The 17,655-nt window shown below is 46.4% G+C and overlaps 1 protein-coding gene across 2 annotated transcripts; it reads left to right on the top strand.

The window, feature by feature from the left end:
- Window positions 1–328: 328 nt before the first annotated feature.
- cox6b2 (cytochrome c oxidase subunit 6B2) lies at window positions 329–9,810 on the top strand. Of its 2 annotated transcripts, none has more exons than XM_072246185.1 (4): window positions 329–429; window positions 1,418–1,527; window positions 6,799–6,899; window positions 9,494–9,810. In XM_072246185.1, exons 2-4 carry the CDS (start codon window positions 1,425–1,427, stop codon window positions 9,545–9,547), a joined length of 258 nt encoding a protein of 85 aa, XP_072102286.1. In that variant the 5' UTR covers window positions 329–429; window positions 1,418–1,424; the 3' UTR covers window positions 9,548–9,810. The 2 variants fall into 2 exon arrangements, with proteins under 2 accessions (XP_072102286.1, XP_072102287.1); XM_072246186.1 differs by lacking the exon at window positions 329–429 and adding an exon at window positions 436–519.
- The last annotated feature ends 7,845 nt before the right edge of the window (window positions 9,811–17,655 follow it).

Here is a 17,655-nt window from a genome sequence, read left to right on the forward strand (position 1 = left end):
GGAACAGGGGAGAGGAGGGGGAAGAGGGAGAGGGGAGGAGGGAGTGGAGGGGAGGGGGAGGGGAGGGGCGAGGAGGGGGGAGGGGGACACGGGAGAGGGGGGAAGGGGGAGAGGAGGGGAAAGAGAGGGGAGGGGTAGGTAGGGTAGGGTAGGGGAGGGGGAGGGGGAGGGGGAAGGGGAGGGGGAGTGATCATGTGACAGCGTGGCAACGGCAGGTTAATAGTATGGATTAAAAATTGAGCAGCGATCGCGAATAAATTGTTTTCTGAGGGACGAGAAGGCTTTGACGGTGTTGGTTTGTTTGTGTTAAAAGATTTAAAGAAGAGTTTTGAAGCGGAGTGGTTCCCATGGTGCAGCGCGCGGAGGGGCGGGCCGGGCCGAGCGTCATTCGGCCGGTGGGGCTTCGTGCGGGCGGACGGACGGCGAGAGGTGAGAGGCTTCGGGCTCCTGAGGCCGGGGAGTCATTCACCCCGCGTTCCGTCCGTAAACCCCCCTCCCTTCCGCCGGCGTCTTACGGAGGTGGGCGAGAGAGGATCCCCGCGTTCAGCCGGCTTTACGGAGGGCCCACGGCCTTTTTTCCTCCTAGTCCCCAACACTCGGCCCTCCCAGCGAGTTCTCCCACTCCCAGTTCCCTAGGCCCCTGGTCTCCGTTTCCATTCGGGCTCATCGCTCCCTCCCATTAGACCCTACCGGGACCCCCCACCCCCACCCCCTTTAAACATAGAACTAGACCATTCGGTCCGTCATTGCTGGCTTCTCTCGCCCACATTTTCCTGCCCCTTGTCTGTAATCTTTGACATTGCCCTCCCTCTCTGAATCTGCACTCCCCGGCCCAACCACCCCAGCTCGGCCTCCCATCGAAACGTCAGCTGCTCTTCTCCCCACCCCTGCACCAGCCAGCCTTCTCTTCACTTCCAGCCAACTCCCAAACCTCCCTGTTACCCCCTCTGCCATCTTTAAACCTCAACCACAGGTCTCAACCCATCTCAAGTCCCTCTCACCTCCACACAAAAAAAATCTCCCAAACCTGTCACCCCCTATACTTGCAAATCTACTGTCCTCACACCCTTTCTGTACCATCCCTATTCCAACACCCTCGCAAACCTCCTGTCCTCTCACCCTCTGAGCTGCCTCCCCCAAAGCAGCTCCTGAAATCTTTCCTGAACCTCTGTCTCCTAACCCTCTCTCCACCCTCTAAACCATTCCCACATCAAATCTCTGTTGCCGCCTCTTCCATCCCTAGAGCTTTATGTCACCCGACCCCCCCCAAACATCCTGCTGCTCCCCCTTTCTCAAACCGCCTGAGCCTCGCTTGCCCCCACCTGCAATCTTTCTCAAGCCTTGCTCACCCCTGCCGTACTCATCCTCTCCTTCTAACCTTGTCATCTTTCTCTCTCTCCCCCCCCCCGCCCCCCAGGTGAACAATGGCAAGCATCCAGGAACGCATCAGCCAGTACCGGACGGCGCCCTTTGACGCCAGGTTCCCCAACACCAACCAGACCCGCAACTGCTACCAGAACTACCTGGGTGAGCATTTGGGAGGTGGGGAGACAGTGACACAGTGGTGATAGGTGATGACTGGAGTTAAAGATGGAACACAGGAACAGGCCATTCGGCCCACAATGTTGTGTCACACCAACTGAAAAGCAAATCAACAACACCCAAACACTAATCCCTCCTACCTACACCATGTCCATATCCCTCCATCTTCCCCACATCCATGTGCCTATCCAAACGTCTCTTCAAAGATGCTAATGCATTTGCCTCTACCACCATTCCAGGCATCTACCAGTTTTTAAAAAACTTGCCCCTCACATCCCCTTTGAACCTACCCTCGTTCAATGCATGCCCTCTGGTATTAGGGATTTCAACCCTGGGAAACAGATACATTCTGTCCACTTTGAAAGAGACTGTCTGTCTACCTGTGCCTCTCATAATTTTATAAACCTCTATCAGGTCTCCCGTCTGCCTCCACTGTGGCAGGGAAAATAACTGAAGTTTGTCCAGCTTCTCATGATAGCACGTGCCCACGAGACCGGGCAGCATCCTGGTAAACCCTTTCTGCATCCTCTGCAAAGCTTCAACATGCATGGATGTCGGTCACCAGTGGAGTGCCTCAGGGATCTGTTCTGGGACCCCAACCTGGATGAGGTAGTAGAGGGATGGGTTAGTAAATTTGCTGATGACACAATGGTTGGGGGTGTTGTGGATAGTGTGGAGGGCTGTCAGAGGTTACAGTGGGACCTCGATAGGTAGCAGATGGAGTTCAACCCAGATAAGTGTGAAGTGGTTCATTTTGGTAGGTCAAATATGATGACAGAATATGGTATTAATGGTAAGACTCTTGGCAGTGTGGAGGATCAGAGGGATCTTGGGGTCCGAGTGAATAGGACACTCAAAGCTGCTGTGCAGGTTGACTCTGTTGTTAAGAAGGCGTACGGTATATTGGCCTTCATCAATTGTGGAATTGAATTTAGAAGCTGAGAGGTAATGTTACAGCTATATTAGATTAGATTCAAATTTATTGTCAATTGTGCCAAGTACAGATACAAAGCCAATGAAATGCAATTAGCATCTAACCAGAAGTGCAAAAGGATAGTGTTATTTTCAAATACTATATAGGACCCTGGTCAGACCCCACTTGGAAGGACTGTGCTCAGTTCTGGTCGCCTCACTATGAATATGGAAGCCATAGAAAAGCCATAGGCATTTTCCCAGGGCTGAAATGGTTGCCACAAGAGGACACAGGTTTAAGGTTATGGGGAGTAGGTACAGAGGAGATTTCAGGAGTGAGATTTTTACTCAGAGAGTGGTGAGTGCGTCACATGGGCTGCCGGCAACGGTGGTGGAGGTAGATACGATAGGGTCTTTTAAAGAGACTTTTAGATAGGTGCATGGTGCTTAGAAAAATAGAGGGCTATAGGTAAGCCTAGTAATTTCTCAGGTAGGGACATGTTTGGCTCAACTTTGTGGGCCAAGGGGCCTGTATTGTGCTGTAAGTTTTCTGTGTTCCTATGCTGGTATGTTACAGGCCTAACCAGAGTCTTGTAAAGTTGCAAAATAACCTCCTGACTTGTGACCTCAATGCCTTGACTAATAAAGGCAAGCATTCCAAAAGCCGCCTTAACTACCCTATCGACCTGTGTAGCCACTTTCGGGGAGTTATAATCTTGGATACCAAGATCTCTCTGTTCAACAGCACTGCTGTGGGTATTGCCCTTCACAGTGTACTGTCTCCTTGCACTTGTCCTGCCGAGGTGCAACACTCACATTTACCTGGGTTGAACTCCATCTGCCATTTCTCTGCCCCTATCAGCTACTGATCTATATCGTGGTGTTTACAGCTTAAAAGAGGTGAGAGTGATATTGGACCGCTGTAAGATGATGCTGGAAGGTAGTAATGGGAGACAAGGAAATGGCAGACAAACTGAATAAATATTTTGCATCAGTCTTCACTGTGGAGGAAATGAACCGTATGCTGGAAGTTCGAGTGTCTTGGTGGCAGAAATGCGTGAGGTTGCCATTAATAGGGAGAAGATTCTTGTGAAACTTAAAAGGTTTGAAGGTAGATAATTCACCTGGACCAGATGGTGTACACCCCAGAAAGAGGTGGCTGAAGATACTGTGGAGGCATTAGTAATGATCTTTCAAGAATCACTAGATTCTGGAAAGGTTCTGGAGGACTGGAAAATTGCAGGTGTCACTCCAGGGAGAGAAGCAGAAGAAAAGGATGTTGCCAGGACTTGAGAAACTCAGTTACAGAGAAAGGTTGAATAGGTTGGGACTTTATTCCCTGGAGCGTAGAAGAATGAGGGGAGATTTGATAGAGGTATATAAAATTATGATGGGTATAGATAGAGTGAATGCAAGCAGGCTTTTTCCACTGAGGCTCGGGGAGAAAAAAAACCAGAGGACATGGGTTAAGGGTGAAGGGGGAAAAGATTAAAGGGAACATTAGGGGGGGCTTCTTCACACAGAGAGTGGTGGGAGTATGGAATGAGCTGCCAAATGAGGTGGTAAATGCGGGTTCTTTTTTAACATTTAAAAATAAATTGGACAGATACAGGGATGGGAGGTGTATGGAGGGATATGGTCCGTGTGCAGGTCAGTGGGACTAGGCAGAAAATGGTTCGGCACAGCCAGGAAGGGCTAAAAGGGCCCATTTCTGTGCTGTAGTTTCTATGGTTCTGTGGTTCTAAAAGGAAACTATAGGCCAGTTAGTCTGACCTCAGTGGTTGGGAAGATGTTGGAGTCGATTATTAATGATGAGGTCTCAGGGTACTTGGAGGCACATGATAAAATAGGCTGTAGTCAGCATGGTTTCCTCAAGGGGAAATCTTGCCTGACAAATCTGTTGGAATTCTTTGAAGAAATAACAAGCAGGATAGACGAAGGAGAATAGGTTGATGTGTATTTGGATTTTTGGAAGGCCTTTGACAAGGTGCTGCACGTGAAGTTGCTTAACAAGCTACGAGCCTCATGGTATTACAGGAAAGATTTTAGCATGGATAAAGCGGTGGTTGATGGTAGGAGGCGAAGAGTGGGAATAAAGGGCTGCTGGTGATTCGTGGTGTTGCACAGGTGTCTGTATTAACCGTATAACATATAACAATTACAGCATGGAAACAGGCCATCTCGTGCCGTGTATTGGGACCGATTCTCTTTACGTTATATGTCAGTGATTTGGATAATGGAATTGATGGCTTTGTTGCAAAGTTTGCAGACGATATGAAGATAGATGGGACGGTGCAGGTAGTTTCGAGAAAGTAGAGAGGCTACAGGAGGAGTTAGACAGATTGGGAGAACGGGCAAAGAAATGACATTGAATACAGTGTCAGGAAGTGTATGGTCATGCACTTTGGTAGAAGAAATGAAAGGGTTGACTATTTTCTAACTGGTGAGAAATTTCAAAAATCTGAGGCGCCAAGGGACTTGAGTCCTTGTGCAGGATTCCCTAAAGGTTAATTTGCAGATAGTAAGGAAGGCAAATGCAGTGTTAGCAGTAATTTCAAGAGGACTGTAATATAAAAGCAAGGATGTAATGTAAAGCACTGATGAGGCCTCACTTGGAGTATTGAGTAGGTTTGGATCCCTTATCTTAGAAAGGATGTGCTGAAACTGAAAGGGGTTCACGAAAATGATTCAAGAATTGAATGGCTTGTCACATGAAGAGTGTTTGATGGCTCAGACCTGTATTCACTATAATTCAGAAGAATGAAGGTTGTCCTGATTGAAAACTATCGAATGGTGAAAGGCCTTGATCGAGTGGATGTGGAGAGGATGTTTCCTATTGTGGGAGAGTCTTAAGACCAGAGGGCACAGCCTCAGAACAAAGGGGCATCCTTTTAGAATGGAGATGAGGAGGGATTTCTGTAGCCAGAGAGTGGTGAATCTGTGGAATTCTTTGCCACAGGCAACTGTGGAGAGCAAATCTTTATGTCTGTTTAAGGCAGAGGTTGATAGATTCTTGATTGGTCAGGGCATGAAGGGATATGGAGAGAAGTCAGGTGATTAGGACTGAGAGGGAAAAATTGATCAGCCATGACTAAATGGCGGAGCAGACTCGATGGGTAGGTTGAGTGAACTCGGCCTTTTATCCTTGGAGCGACGGAGGATGAGAGGTGACCTGATAGAGGTGTACAAGATAATGAGAGGCATTGATCATGTAGATAGGCAGAGGCTTTTTCCCAGGGCTGAAATGGCAGCACAAGAGGGCATAGTTGCTTGGAAGTAGGTACAGAGGAGATGTAAGGGGTAAGTTTTTTTACGCAGAGGGTGGTGAGTACGTGGAATGGGCTGCTGGCGGCGGCGGTGGAGGCGGAAACGATAGGGTCCCTTAAGAGATTCCTGGATAGGTACATGGAGCTCAGAAAAATAGAGGGCTATGGGTAAGCCTAAGTTGTTCTAAGGTAAGGACATGTTCAGCACAGCTTTGTGGGCCGAAGGGCCTGTATTGTGCTGTAGGTTTTCTATGTTTCTATATCTTATGGTATTCTTTGCCAGTCTTCTACATCTACAAACTTACTATCCCACCCATCTACATTTTCATCTAGGTCATTTATATACATCACAAACACAGAGTCTGCAACCCTCTCAAGGCAGTGCTACCTCGAGAGGTGAGGTGGTGTCGTTGCTGGCCAAAGTTGTCCCATCTGCCTGGGTTTCAGCCCTGTCCCTCTAAAATATTGTGAGCAGTTTTGGGCTCCATACCTAAGAAAACGTGCTGGCATTGGAAAGAGTCCAGCGGATGTGATGCTGGAGATGAAAGGAGTGTTTGATGGCTCTGGACCTCTACAAGCTGGAGTTTAGAAAAATTGGGGGTGGGGGTGGGCTCATTGAAACCTATAGAATATTGAAAGGTGTAAATAGAGTGGATGTAGAGGGATGTCAAGGACCAGAGGGAACAGCCTCAGAATAGTGGGACATCCCTTTAGAATGAAGGTGAGGAGAAATTTCTTTAGTCAGAGGGTGGTGAATTTGTAGAATTCATTGCCACAAGCAGATGCAGAGGATGTCATTGGGTATATTTAAAACGGAGTTTGACAGGTTCTTCATTAGTCAGCGTGTCAAAGGTTACAGGAGGAAGGCGAGAAAATGGGGTTGAGGGGGATAGTAAATTAACCATGATGGAATGGGGAGCAGGATTGATGGGCTGAATGGCCTTGTCTTTTGGTGATGATAAATCTGATTCTGTGTTCTGACTGTACAAGTGACTGGAGAACTGGTCGTGTTACACGACGATGAATTCCACATTGGTTGGTGGTGTCACTGATATTTTTCTGGTTTTCTCTCATGTAGACTATCATCGCTGCCAGAAGGCTCTGACTGCTCAGGGCAAGGACGTGTCCATGTGTGAGTGGTATAACAGGGTCTATAAATCCCTGTGCCCCAGATCTTGGGTAAGGAATGCGACAATTGACTCTGGCCCCACATGTCCGGGTGTGCTGGGATCGTATGAACAAGACCCTTCCTTCTGGTGGGGCAAGATGTGTATGTTTTTATTTAGCGATGCAGCACAGAACAGGCTCGTCAGAATCTTGTTCTTGATAACATTAGACAATCTGTTTGAAACATGCATGTATTCAAAATATGGATGCAAGGATGGTATTGCTGTCTGTACGAGAGATTATTTAGAGATGTAGGGTGGAACAGGGCCCTCCTAATAACAGCACAATTTATAGTGACCCATTAACCTACTAACCCGTATGGATGGCAGATGGAAAACCCGCACCTTAACATGGAGGACATATGAACACCTTGCAGATTGCGTCAGAATTGAACTCTGAACTGTGCCATTCCCTGGGCTGTCGTAGTGTTGTGTTACGTGCTGGCGCTACGATTGTAGGAATGAGCCTGGTGCTTCTGGGGGTGGGAGATAATTTTACACAGTGCGCTGTTCCGGTCTGTTGAGTCGTCTGGGATGGTTCTACGGAAGAATGAGGGAATCTGGTGAGGCGGAGATGCGTCTCTACCAAAGGAGGTGCAAGGCACTCCTTCCCAACACGAGCCTGCAGGTCACCCTGAGCAAGGTGTAGCACCTGCTTAGCCCCCCATCAGGGTCACATGAAGCCATGGGAGCAGGTTGTATGAGCAGCTGGTGCAGATCACATGTCCTGGTTATGTGACCACTGACGTCAGGCAAATGATCTGAAGAGTATTGATAATGGCTAGTATCATCCATCTTGTAAAGACACTGCCCAGAAGAAGGCAATGGCAAATCACTTCTGTAGGAAAAAAACTTGCCATAAACAAACATGGTCACGGAAAGATCATGATCACCTATTCCATATGGCGCGGCACTTAGTGAGCGAACAGTACTGTGATGAAAAGGATGGATAAGACAGAGACAGGAAAGTTGTTTCCACTGGTGAGTGAGAACCAGGGACATAGCCTGAAGAGTCAGGAGAATCGATTTGGGAAAGAGATGAGGAGAAACTGCTTTTCCCAGAGAGTAGTGAATCTGTGGAATTTTCTGCCCAGGGAAACAGGCTACTTCAGTAAATATATTTTAAGACAAGACTGGATAAATTTCTGCATAGCAGGGGAATTAAGAGGTATGGGGCGGGTAGTTGGAGCTGAGTCCATGGCCATATGATCTTAGTGAATGGTGGAGCAGACTCGATGGGTTAAATTTCTGACTCCTGCTCCTAGTTCTTGTTGAAAGATGCTTGAAGCAGAAGGCTTGAGCTACAATGTGATTGGGGGGGGGCGGGGGGAGCAGACAAGAGGCGTCACGTTATGTGGTAGTGGGATACAGTTACAGGTGTAAGATGGCAAACTGAGTTTAATCTGTGCACGTGTCAGTTGTTGCCCTTTGGGAGGTCAAATGTAAAGGGACAGGACTCGGTTAATGGCGGGACCCGTAACAGTGTTGATGTACAGAGGGATCTCAGGTACACATCCACAGATCACAGAGTGAGTAGATGGCGGTAAGGAAGGCGTAGGGCCAGGGTGTTGAGTACAGGAGTCGAGTAGTCACGTTGCAGTTGTGTAAAACTCTGGTCAGACCGCACTCGGAGTACTGTGTGTAGTTCTGGTCGTCCTCCACACAGGAGCTGTGTGGAGGGCTTTGGAGAGGCTGCAGAAGAGGTTCACTAGGATTAGAGGGCTGAGCTACAAGAGAGGTTGGACAAACGGGTGCTTTCTCTGGAGTGGCAGAGGCTGAGGGGAGATCTGATAAAGGCACAGATGGAGTAGAGAGCTGTTATCCTTTCCTCAGGGTGGAGATGTGTAATACCAGAGGGCAGGCATTCAAGGTGAGAGGGGAAAAGTTCAAAGGAGATGTGAGGGGCACGTAGTGGTAGATGCGTTACGGAGTGGTGGAGGTGTTTAAGAAGCTCTTGGATAGACATAGAACTGGAGGGAGACGGACACTGAGGGACGGAAGTGACTATAAAGTGTCTGTTCTATAGCACTGTATATATGTGTGGGGTATACACTTCATTGGGTGCACTTGCATGTTAATGTAAATACCCAGTCATGTTGCAGCAACTCAGCATAAAAGCATGCAGACATGATCAAGAGATACATTTGTTGTTTAGACCAAACATCAGAATGGAGAAGAAATGTGATCCAAGTGACTTTGACCGTGGAATCATTGTTGTCATTTAGGATGGTTTGAGTATCTCGGAAACTGCAGACCTCCTGGAATGCTGATGCACAGCAGTCTCTCAAGTTGACAGAGATGGTGCAAAAAAAAACCAAAAATCCAGTGAGCGGCAGTTCTGTGGGTGTGGGTGAAAATGCCTTGTTAATGAGAGAGGACAGAGAATGGCCAGACTGGTTCAAGCTAACTCAAATAACCACACATTACAACAGTGGTGTGCAGAAGAGCATCTCAAACACACATCAAACCTTGAAGTGGATGGGCTACAGCAGCAGTTGACCCCACTGGGTTCCACTCCTGTAGCTAATAAAGTGGCCATTGTGTACCTATATAAGTGTGTGTGTGTTTTGCTGACTTGTTTAACTCTGTCTCTTTGTTATATTTCAGGTTAACAAATGGGATGATCAGAGGGAGTCGGGAAGCTTCCCTGGGAAGATCTGAATGACCAGTTGGGACATGGTTCTCTTTCCCTCTCCTCCTCTACCCCGCAAAATCTCTTGTCGTCTTCTCTCTTACCCAAAGTCTACCTTGGACCGTTGCTGATTGAGCGAGGGGGTGTGGTGGGGTTAATGTTCACGAGCCCTCCCCCAGCGCTGTGCTCCCTTTTTCTGTTGGAGATAGATTTTGGAGTCTCACTGACTTCAAGCTCTCTTTTATGTCTGTAATTCAACAATAAAATGCTTCCACAAGGAGCCCTTCCCTCACCTTCCTCTGTGTGTGCCTCTCTCTCTACAAAGGGATGTTTACAGCACAGTACAGGCCCTTTAACCCACAAGAGTCATAGAAAAGTAAAGCCTAGAAACAGGCCTTTTAGCACATCTAGTCTTGCCAAAGCATTTAAACTGCTTACTCCCATCTACCTGCACTGGAGCCAATGCCCTACAAACCCATCAAACTTAAATGTTGAAATGAAGCTTGCATGCACCACTTGTGCTGGCAGCTTGTTCCACACTCACAGACCCTCTGAGTGAAGTAGTTTTCCATAAAACTTTTCACTTTTCACCCTTAACCCATGACGTGTGGTTGTAGTCTCACCCAGCCTCAGTGGAAGAAAGCCTGTTTGCATTTACTCTATCTATACCCTTATTATTCCTTGGAACATAGGAGATTTGATAGAGGTATACAAAATTAAGTCCTAACCTATTCAATTTTTCCTTATAACTCAGGTCCTCCAGACCTGGCAACATCCTTATAAATTTTCTCTGTACTCTTTCAACCTTGTTTGCCACTTTCCTGTGGGTACGTGACCAAAACTGCTCTCAATACTCCAAATTGGACCTCACCAATGTCTTATACAACCCCTTCTCCTGTACTCAATACATTGATTTATGAAGGCTAATATGCCAAAGGTTTCTTCATGACTGATGCCACTTTCAATGAATTATGGACCTGTATTCCCAGATCCCTTTGTTCCACCACACTCCTCAGTGCCCTGCTGTTCACTGTGTAAGACCTACCCTGGTTGGTTCGACTGAAATGCAACACTTCGCACTTGTCTTACAACGTGTTGATCCTTTAACCTACTCCAAGATCATTCCAGCCCTTCTCTCCCACATAGCCCTACATTTTTCTATCATCTGTGTGCCTAAGAGTTTCTTAAATGTTTTTAATGTATCTGCCTCTGCCACTACTCTCTCTATTAAAAAAAATCTCACTTGCCCCCTATTTTCTTTTCACCAATCACCTTAAAGTTCTGTCCTCTGGTCATCGTCGTTTCTGTCCTGGGTAAAAGGCTCTGGCTGCCCACTTGACCAATGCCTCTTATCTTGAAGACCTTATCTCATCCACCTCTGCACCAAAGAGAAAAGGCTGAGGTAACTCAACCCTTCCTCATAAGGCATGCTCTCTAATCCAGGCAGCACCCTAGTATACCTGCTCTGCACCCTGTCTAAAGCTCCCACGTCCGTCCTATAAAGAGGTGACCAGAACTAAACACAATTCCAGATATCGAATAGGAGCCCACTTCTAGAACATGGAACAGACCATTTGGCCCACAATATCTGTGTTGAACATATTGCTATATCAACTCTCTTCTGCCTGCACAATGTCGATAGTCCCATCATTCTCGACCTCTGGATCTTATAAACCTCTGTCAGGTCTCCCCTTACCCTCTGCCACTCCAGAGAAAACAACCCAAGTTTATCCAATCTCTCCACGTAGCTCACACCCTCTAATCCAGGCAGCATCCCGGTGAACCTCTCCTGTACCCTCCCCATTGCCCCCATACATTTCCTGTAACAGGAAGACAAGAACTGCACGCAATGCTCCTAGTTGTAACTGCCTCAACCACTTGCTCTGGCAGTTTAGGGTGAAGAAGTTGGCCCTCAGGTCCGTATTAAATCTCTCCACTCTCACTTTAAACCTGTGCCCACTGGATCTTAATGCCCAGCCCTGGGGGAAAAGATTGCGTATTCACCCTATCTGTGCCTCTCATGGTTTTATATACCTCTGTAAGGTCACCCCTCAGTCACTGGTGGCACTGAATTCCACAGATTCTAGTTAAAGAAACTCCTCATTTCCATTCTAAATGGAAATCCCTCTATTCTGAGGCTGGGCCTTGTGGTCCTAGCCTCCCCCACCATAAGGAACATCCTCTCCATATCCACTCTTATCGAGGCCAGGGATTCATAGAAACATAGAAAATAGGTGCAGGAGTAGGCCATTCGGCCCTTCGAGCCTGCACCGCCATTTATTATGATCATGGCTGATCATCCAACTGAGAACCCCGCCCCAGCCTTCCCTCCATACCCCCTGACCCCCGTAGCCACAAGGGCCATATCTAACTCCCTCTTAAATATAGCCAATGAACTGGCCTCAACTGTTTCCTGTGGCAGAGAATTCCACAGATTCACCACTCTCTGTGTGAAGAAGTTTTTCCTACTCTCAGTCCTAAAAGGCTTCCCCTCTATCCTCAAACTGTGACCCCTCGTTCTGGACTTCCCCAACATCGGGAACAATCTTCCTGCATCTAGCCTGTCCAATCCCTTTAGGATCTTATACGTTTCAATCAGATCCCCCCTCAATCTTCTAAATTCCAACGAGTACAAGCCCAGTTCATCCATTCTTTCTTCATATGAAAGTCCTGCCATCCCAGGAATCAATCTGGTGAACCTTCTTTGTACTCCCTCTATGGCAAGGATGTCTTTCCTCAGATTAGGGGACCAAAACTGCACACAATACTCCAGGTGCGGTCTCACCAAGGCCTTGTACAACTGCAGTAGTACCTCCCTGCTCCTGTACTCAAATCCTCTCGCTATAAATGCCAGCATACCATTCGCCTGCTGTACCTGCATGCCCAGTTTCAATGACTGGTGTATAATGACACCCAGGTCACGTTGCACCTCCCCTTTTCCTAATCGGCCACCATTCAGATAATAATCTGTTTTCCTATTTTTGCCACCAAAGTGGATAACTTCACATTTATCCACATTAAATTGCATCTGCCATGAATTTGCCCACTCACCCAACCTATCCAAGTCACCCTGCATCCTCTCAGCATCCTCCTCACAGCTAACACTGCCGCCCAGCTTCTAACCTTTTTTATACTACTGACCAATAGCATCAAGTAAGGGGTGTATGGACCCCAGCTTGGGAACCCCTGATCTCGGTCTTTCAACATTCGATAGCATTCAATGAGATTCCACGCCTCCATTCTTCTCAATTTAAAGTAGTACAGGACCAAAGCCATCCAAAGCTTCTTGTAATGATAACCCTGGAGTGACTCTCTGAAACCTCTCCAATGTCAGCACATCTTTTTCAAGATGAAGGGTCACAATATTCTGAGTGAGGTCTTCTCGGTGTCTGATAAAGGCACAGCATCACATCCTTCCTTTTATATTCCAGTCCTCTTGAAATGAATCACAAGAGAAAGTCTGCAGATGCTGGAAATCTGAGCAACACACACAATGCTGGAGGAACTCAGCAGGTTAGGCAGCGTCTACAGAAAAGAGGACAATCAATGATTCGGTCAATTATTTGTACTCTTCCATAGATGCTGACTAGCTTGCTGAGTTAGAAACATAGAAAACCTACAGCACAATACAGGCCCTTCGGCCCACAAAGCTGTGCCCAACATGTCCTTACCTTAGAAATTACCCAGGGTAATTACCCTCTATTTTGCTGAGCTCCATGTACCTGTCCAGGAATCTCTTAAAAGACTTTATCGTATTCACCACCGTTGCTGGCAGCGCATTCTACGCACTCACCACTCTGCGTAAAAAACAAAACAAACACTCACCCCTGACATCTCCTCTGTACCTACTTCCAAGCACCTTAAAACTGTGCCCTCTCGTGCTAGCCATTTCAGCCCCGGGAAAAAGCCTCTGACTATCCACACGATCAATGCCTCTCATCATCTTATTTATACACCTCTATTAGGTCACCTCTCATCCTCCATTGCTCCAAGGAAAAAAGGCCGAGTTCACTCAATCTATTCTCATAAGGCATGCTCCCCAATCCAGGCAACATCCTTGTAAATCTCCTCTGCACCCTTTCTATGGTTTCCACATCCTTCCTGTAGTGAGGTGACCAGAACTGAGCACAGTACTCCAAGTGGGGTCCTATATAGCAGCTACATTACCTCTTGGCTCCTAAACTCAATCCCATGGTTGATGAAGGTCAATACACCGTATGCCTTCTTAACCACAGAGTCAATCTGCGCAGCAACTTTGAGTGTCCTGTGGACTCAGACACCAAGATCCCGCTGATCCTCCACACTGCCTCCATTAATACTATATTTTGTCATCATACTTGACCTACCAAAATGAATCACTTCACACTTGTCCAGTGACCGACCTCCATGCCGAATATGATCCACCTTCAACCACTTTTTGCCTTTTGTGGGCAAGCCAGTTCTGGATCTACAAAACAATGTCCCCTTGGATCCCATGCCCCCTTACTTTTGCAATAAGCCTTGCATGGGATACCTTATGAAATGCCATGCTGAAATCCATATACACTACATTTACTGCTCTACATTCAATGTGTTTAGTTACATCCTCTAAAAAAATCAGGCTCATAAGGCACGACCTGCCTTTCACAAGCCATGCTGACTATTCCTAATCATATTATGGCCCTCCAAATGTTCATAAATCCTGCCTTTCAGGATCTTCTGGATCAACTTACCAACCACCTGAAGTAATACTCACCGGTCTATAATTTCCTGGGCTATCCCAACTCCCTTTCTTGAATAAGGGAACATCTGCAACCCTTCAATCCTACAGAACTTCTCCCACCCTCATTGATGATGCAAAGATCATCACCAGAGGCTCAGCAATCTCCTCCCTTGCCTCCCACAGTACTCTGGGGTACATCTTACATGCAAGAGGACCAGGGCAGGGAAATGAATATTCAGGGTTATACATCCTATCGAAAAGACAGACAGGTTGGCAGAGGGGGTGGGGTGGCTCTGTTGGTGAGGAATGAAATTCAGTCACTTGTGAAGGGAGATACGGATATATATACACATATGGGTCTGTCTTCACTAGGGAAGACACAAACAAGCTGTAATAGTGGCCAGAGGACCCAGGGTAACAGAAGAACTGAAGGAAATTCGCATCAGGCAGAAAAAGGTGTTGGGTAAACTGATGGGACTGAAGGCTGATAAATCCCCAGGGCCTGATGGTCTGCATCCAAGGGTAATTAAGGAGGTAGCTCCAGAAATCGTGGACGCATTGGTAATCATTTTCCAATGTTCTATAGATTCAGGATCAGTTCCTGTGGATTGGAGGGTAGCTAATGTTATCCCACTTTTTAAGAAAGGAGGGAGAGAGAAAACAGGCAATTATAGACCAGTTAGTTTGACATCAGTGGTGGGGAAGATGCTGGAATCAATTATAGAAGATGAAATAGCAGCATATTTGGATAGCAGTAGCAGGATAGGTCCGAGTCAAAATGGACTTACGAAGGGGAAATCATGCTGGACTAATCTTCTGGAATTTTTTGAGAATGTAACTATGAAAATAGACATGGGAAAGCCAGTGGATGTAGTGTATCTGGACTTTCGGAAAGCCTTTGATAAGATCCCACAGAGGTGGTTAGTGAGCAAAATCAGAGCAAATGGTATTGGGGGTAGGGTACTGACATGGATAGAAAATTGGTTGGCAGACAGGAAACAAAGAGTAGGGATTAATGGGTCCCTTTCAGAATGGCAGGCGGTGACTACTGGGGTACCGTAAGGCTCAGTGCTGGGACCACAGCTATTTACAATATACATTAATGATTTAGATGAAGGGATTAAAAGTAACATTAGCAAATTTGAAGATGACACAAAGATGGGTGGCAGTGTGAAATGTGAGGACAGGTTGGGTGAGTGGGCAGATACAGTTTAATGTGGATAAATGTGAGGTTATCCACTTTGGTGGCAAGAACAGGAAGGCAGATTACTATCTGAATGGTGTCAAGTTAGGAAAAGGGGAAGTACAACGAGATCCAGGTGTCCTTGTTCATCAGTCACAAAGTAAGCATGCAGGTACAGCAGGCAGTGAAGAAAGCTAATGGCATATTGGCCTTCATAACAGGGGGAGTTGAGTATAGGAGCAAAGAGATCCTTCTGCAGTTGTACAGGGCCCCGGTGAGACCACATCTGGAGTATTGTGTACAGTTTTGGTCTTCAAATTTGGGGAAGGACATTCTAGCTATTGAGGGAGTGCAGCGTAGGTTCATGAGGTTAATTCCTGGGATGGCAGGACCCATATGTTGAAAGATTGGAGCACTTTTAGAAGGATGAGAGGGGATCTGATTGAAACATATAAGATTATTAAGGGATTGGACATGCTAGAGGCAGGAAACATGTTCCCGATGTTGGAGGAGTCCAGAACCAGAGGCCACAGTTTAAGAATAAGGGGGAGACCATTTAGAATGGAGTTGAGGAAAAACTTTTTCACACAGAGGGTTGTTCTGTGGAATGCTCTGCAGTGGAGGCCAATTCTCTGGATTCTTTCAGGAAAGAGTTAGACAGAGCTCTTAAAGATAGTGGTGTCAAGGGATATGGGGAGAAGGCAGGAAAAGGGTACTGATTGTGGATGATCAGCCATGATCACAGTGAATGGCGGTGCTGGCTTGAAGGGCTGAATGGCCTACTCCTACACCTATTGTCTATTATCTTGTCCTCCAGCATTTTGTGTGTGTTGCTCATGAAATGATTGCTAACATTGCATTTGCCTTCCTCACCACCGACTCAACCTGTTCAAGGACTACCAAATCCCTTTGCACCTCATATGTTTGAATTTTCTGTTTCGAAAATAGTCTACCCTTTTATTTCTTCTACTAAAGTGCAAGACCATACACTTCCTGACACTGTATTCCATCTGCCATTCTTTGTCTATTCTCCTAATCTAAATCCTTCTGCAGTCTCCTTGCTTCCTCCACACTATCTGCCCCTCCACCTATCTTTGTATTGTCTGCAAACTTGGCCACAAAGCCGTTAATTCCATCGTCCAAATCATTGACTCATAATGTAAAAAGAATCAGTCCCAACACAGACCCTTGTGGTACACCATGAGTCACTGGCAGCCAATCTCCCTTTATTCCCTTTGTTTGTTTCCTGCCAATCAGCCACTGCTTTATCCACATTGAAAGCTTTCCTGTAATACCATGGGGTTGTAGCTTGTTAAGAAGCCTCATGTGGTGTCTTGTCCTTCTAAAAATCCTACTACACAACCTCAACTCATTCTCCTTTTTCTATCCTTTTTATTTCTTTGAAGAATTCCAACAGATTTGTCAGGCAAGATTTTCCGTCAAGGAAACCATGCTGACTATGGTCTATTTTATCATGTGCCTCCAAGTACCCTTAACAATCAACTCTAACATCTTCCTCTAACTGGCCTATAATTTCCTGTCACTCTCCCTTCTTGAAGAGTGGAGTGACATTTACAATTTTCCAGTCTGCTGGAACCATTCCAGAATCTAGTGATTCTTGACAGAACAATACTAATGTCCCCATTATCTCTTCAGCCATCTAGTCCAGGTGACAGTCTATCTTCAGACCTTTCAGTTTCTGTCTAGTTATGGTAACTTCATAACCCCTGACACCTGGAATTCCCACCATATGGCTAGCATCTTTCACAGTGAAGACTAATGCAAAATACCCAGTTTGTCCACTATTTCCTTGTTCTCCATTACTATCTCTCCAGCATTGTTTCCAGTGGTCTGATATCCATTCTTGCTTCTCTTTTACTCTTTGTATCCTCTTTAATATTATTAACTAGCTTACTTTCATATTTAATCTTTCCCACCTGTATGGCTTTTTAGTTGCCTTCTGTTGGTTTTTAGAAGTTTCCCCAGCCTCTAATTTTTCACTAATCTTTGCTTCATTATATGCCCTCTCTTTTCATTTTATATTGGCCTTGCCTTTCCACAGCCACAATCGCAACATCCATCTTTAGAATACTACTACTTTGGGGTGTATCTATCCTGCACCTTCCAAATTGCTCCCAGAAACTCTGGCCATTGCTGCTCTGCCCTTCCATTCAACTTTGGCCAGCTCCCCTCTTGTGCCTCTTTAATTCCCTGTACTCCACTGTAATAGTGATATACCTGACTTCAGCTCC

Source organism: Mobula birostris, chromosome 29, assembly GCF_030028105.1.
Source record: "Mobula birostris isolate sMobBir1 chromosome 29, sMobBir1.hap1, whole genome shotgun sequence".
In the NCBI taxonomy this organism is placed as follows: domain Eukaryota; kingdom Metazoa; phylum Chordata; class Chondrichthyes; order Myliobatiformes; family Myliobatidae; genus Mobula; species Mobula birostris.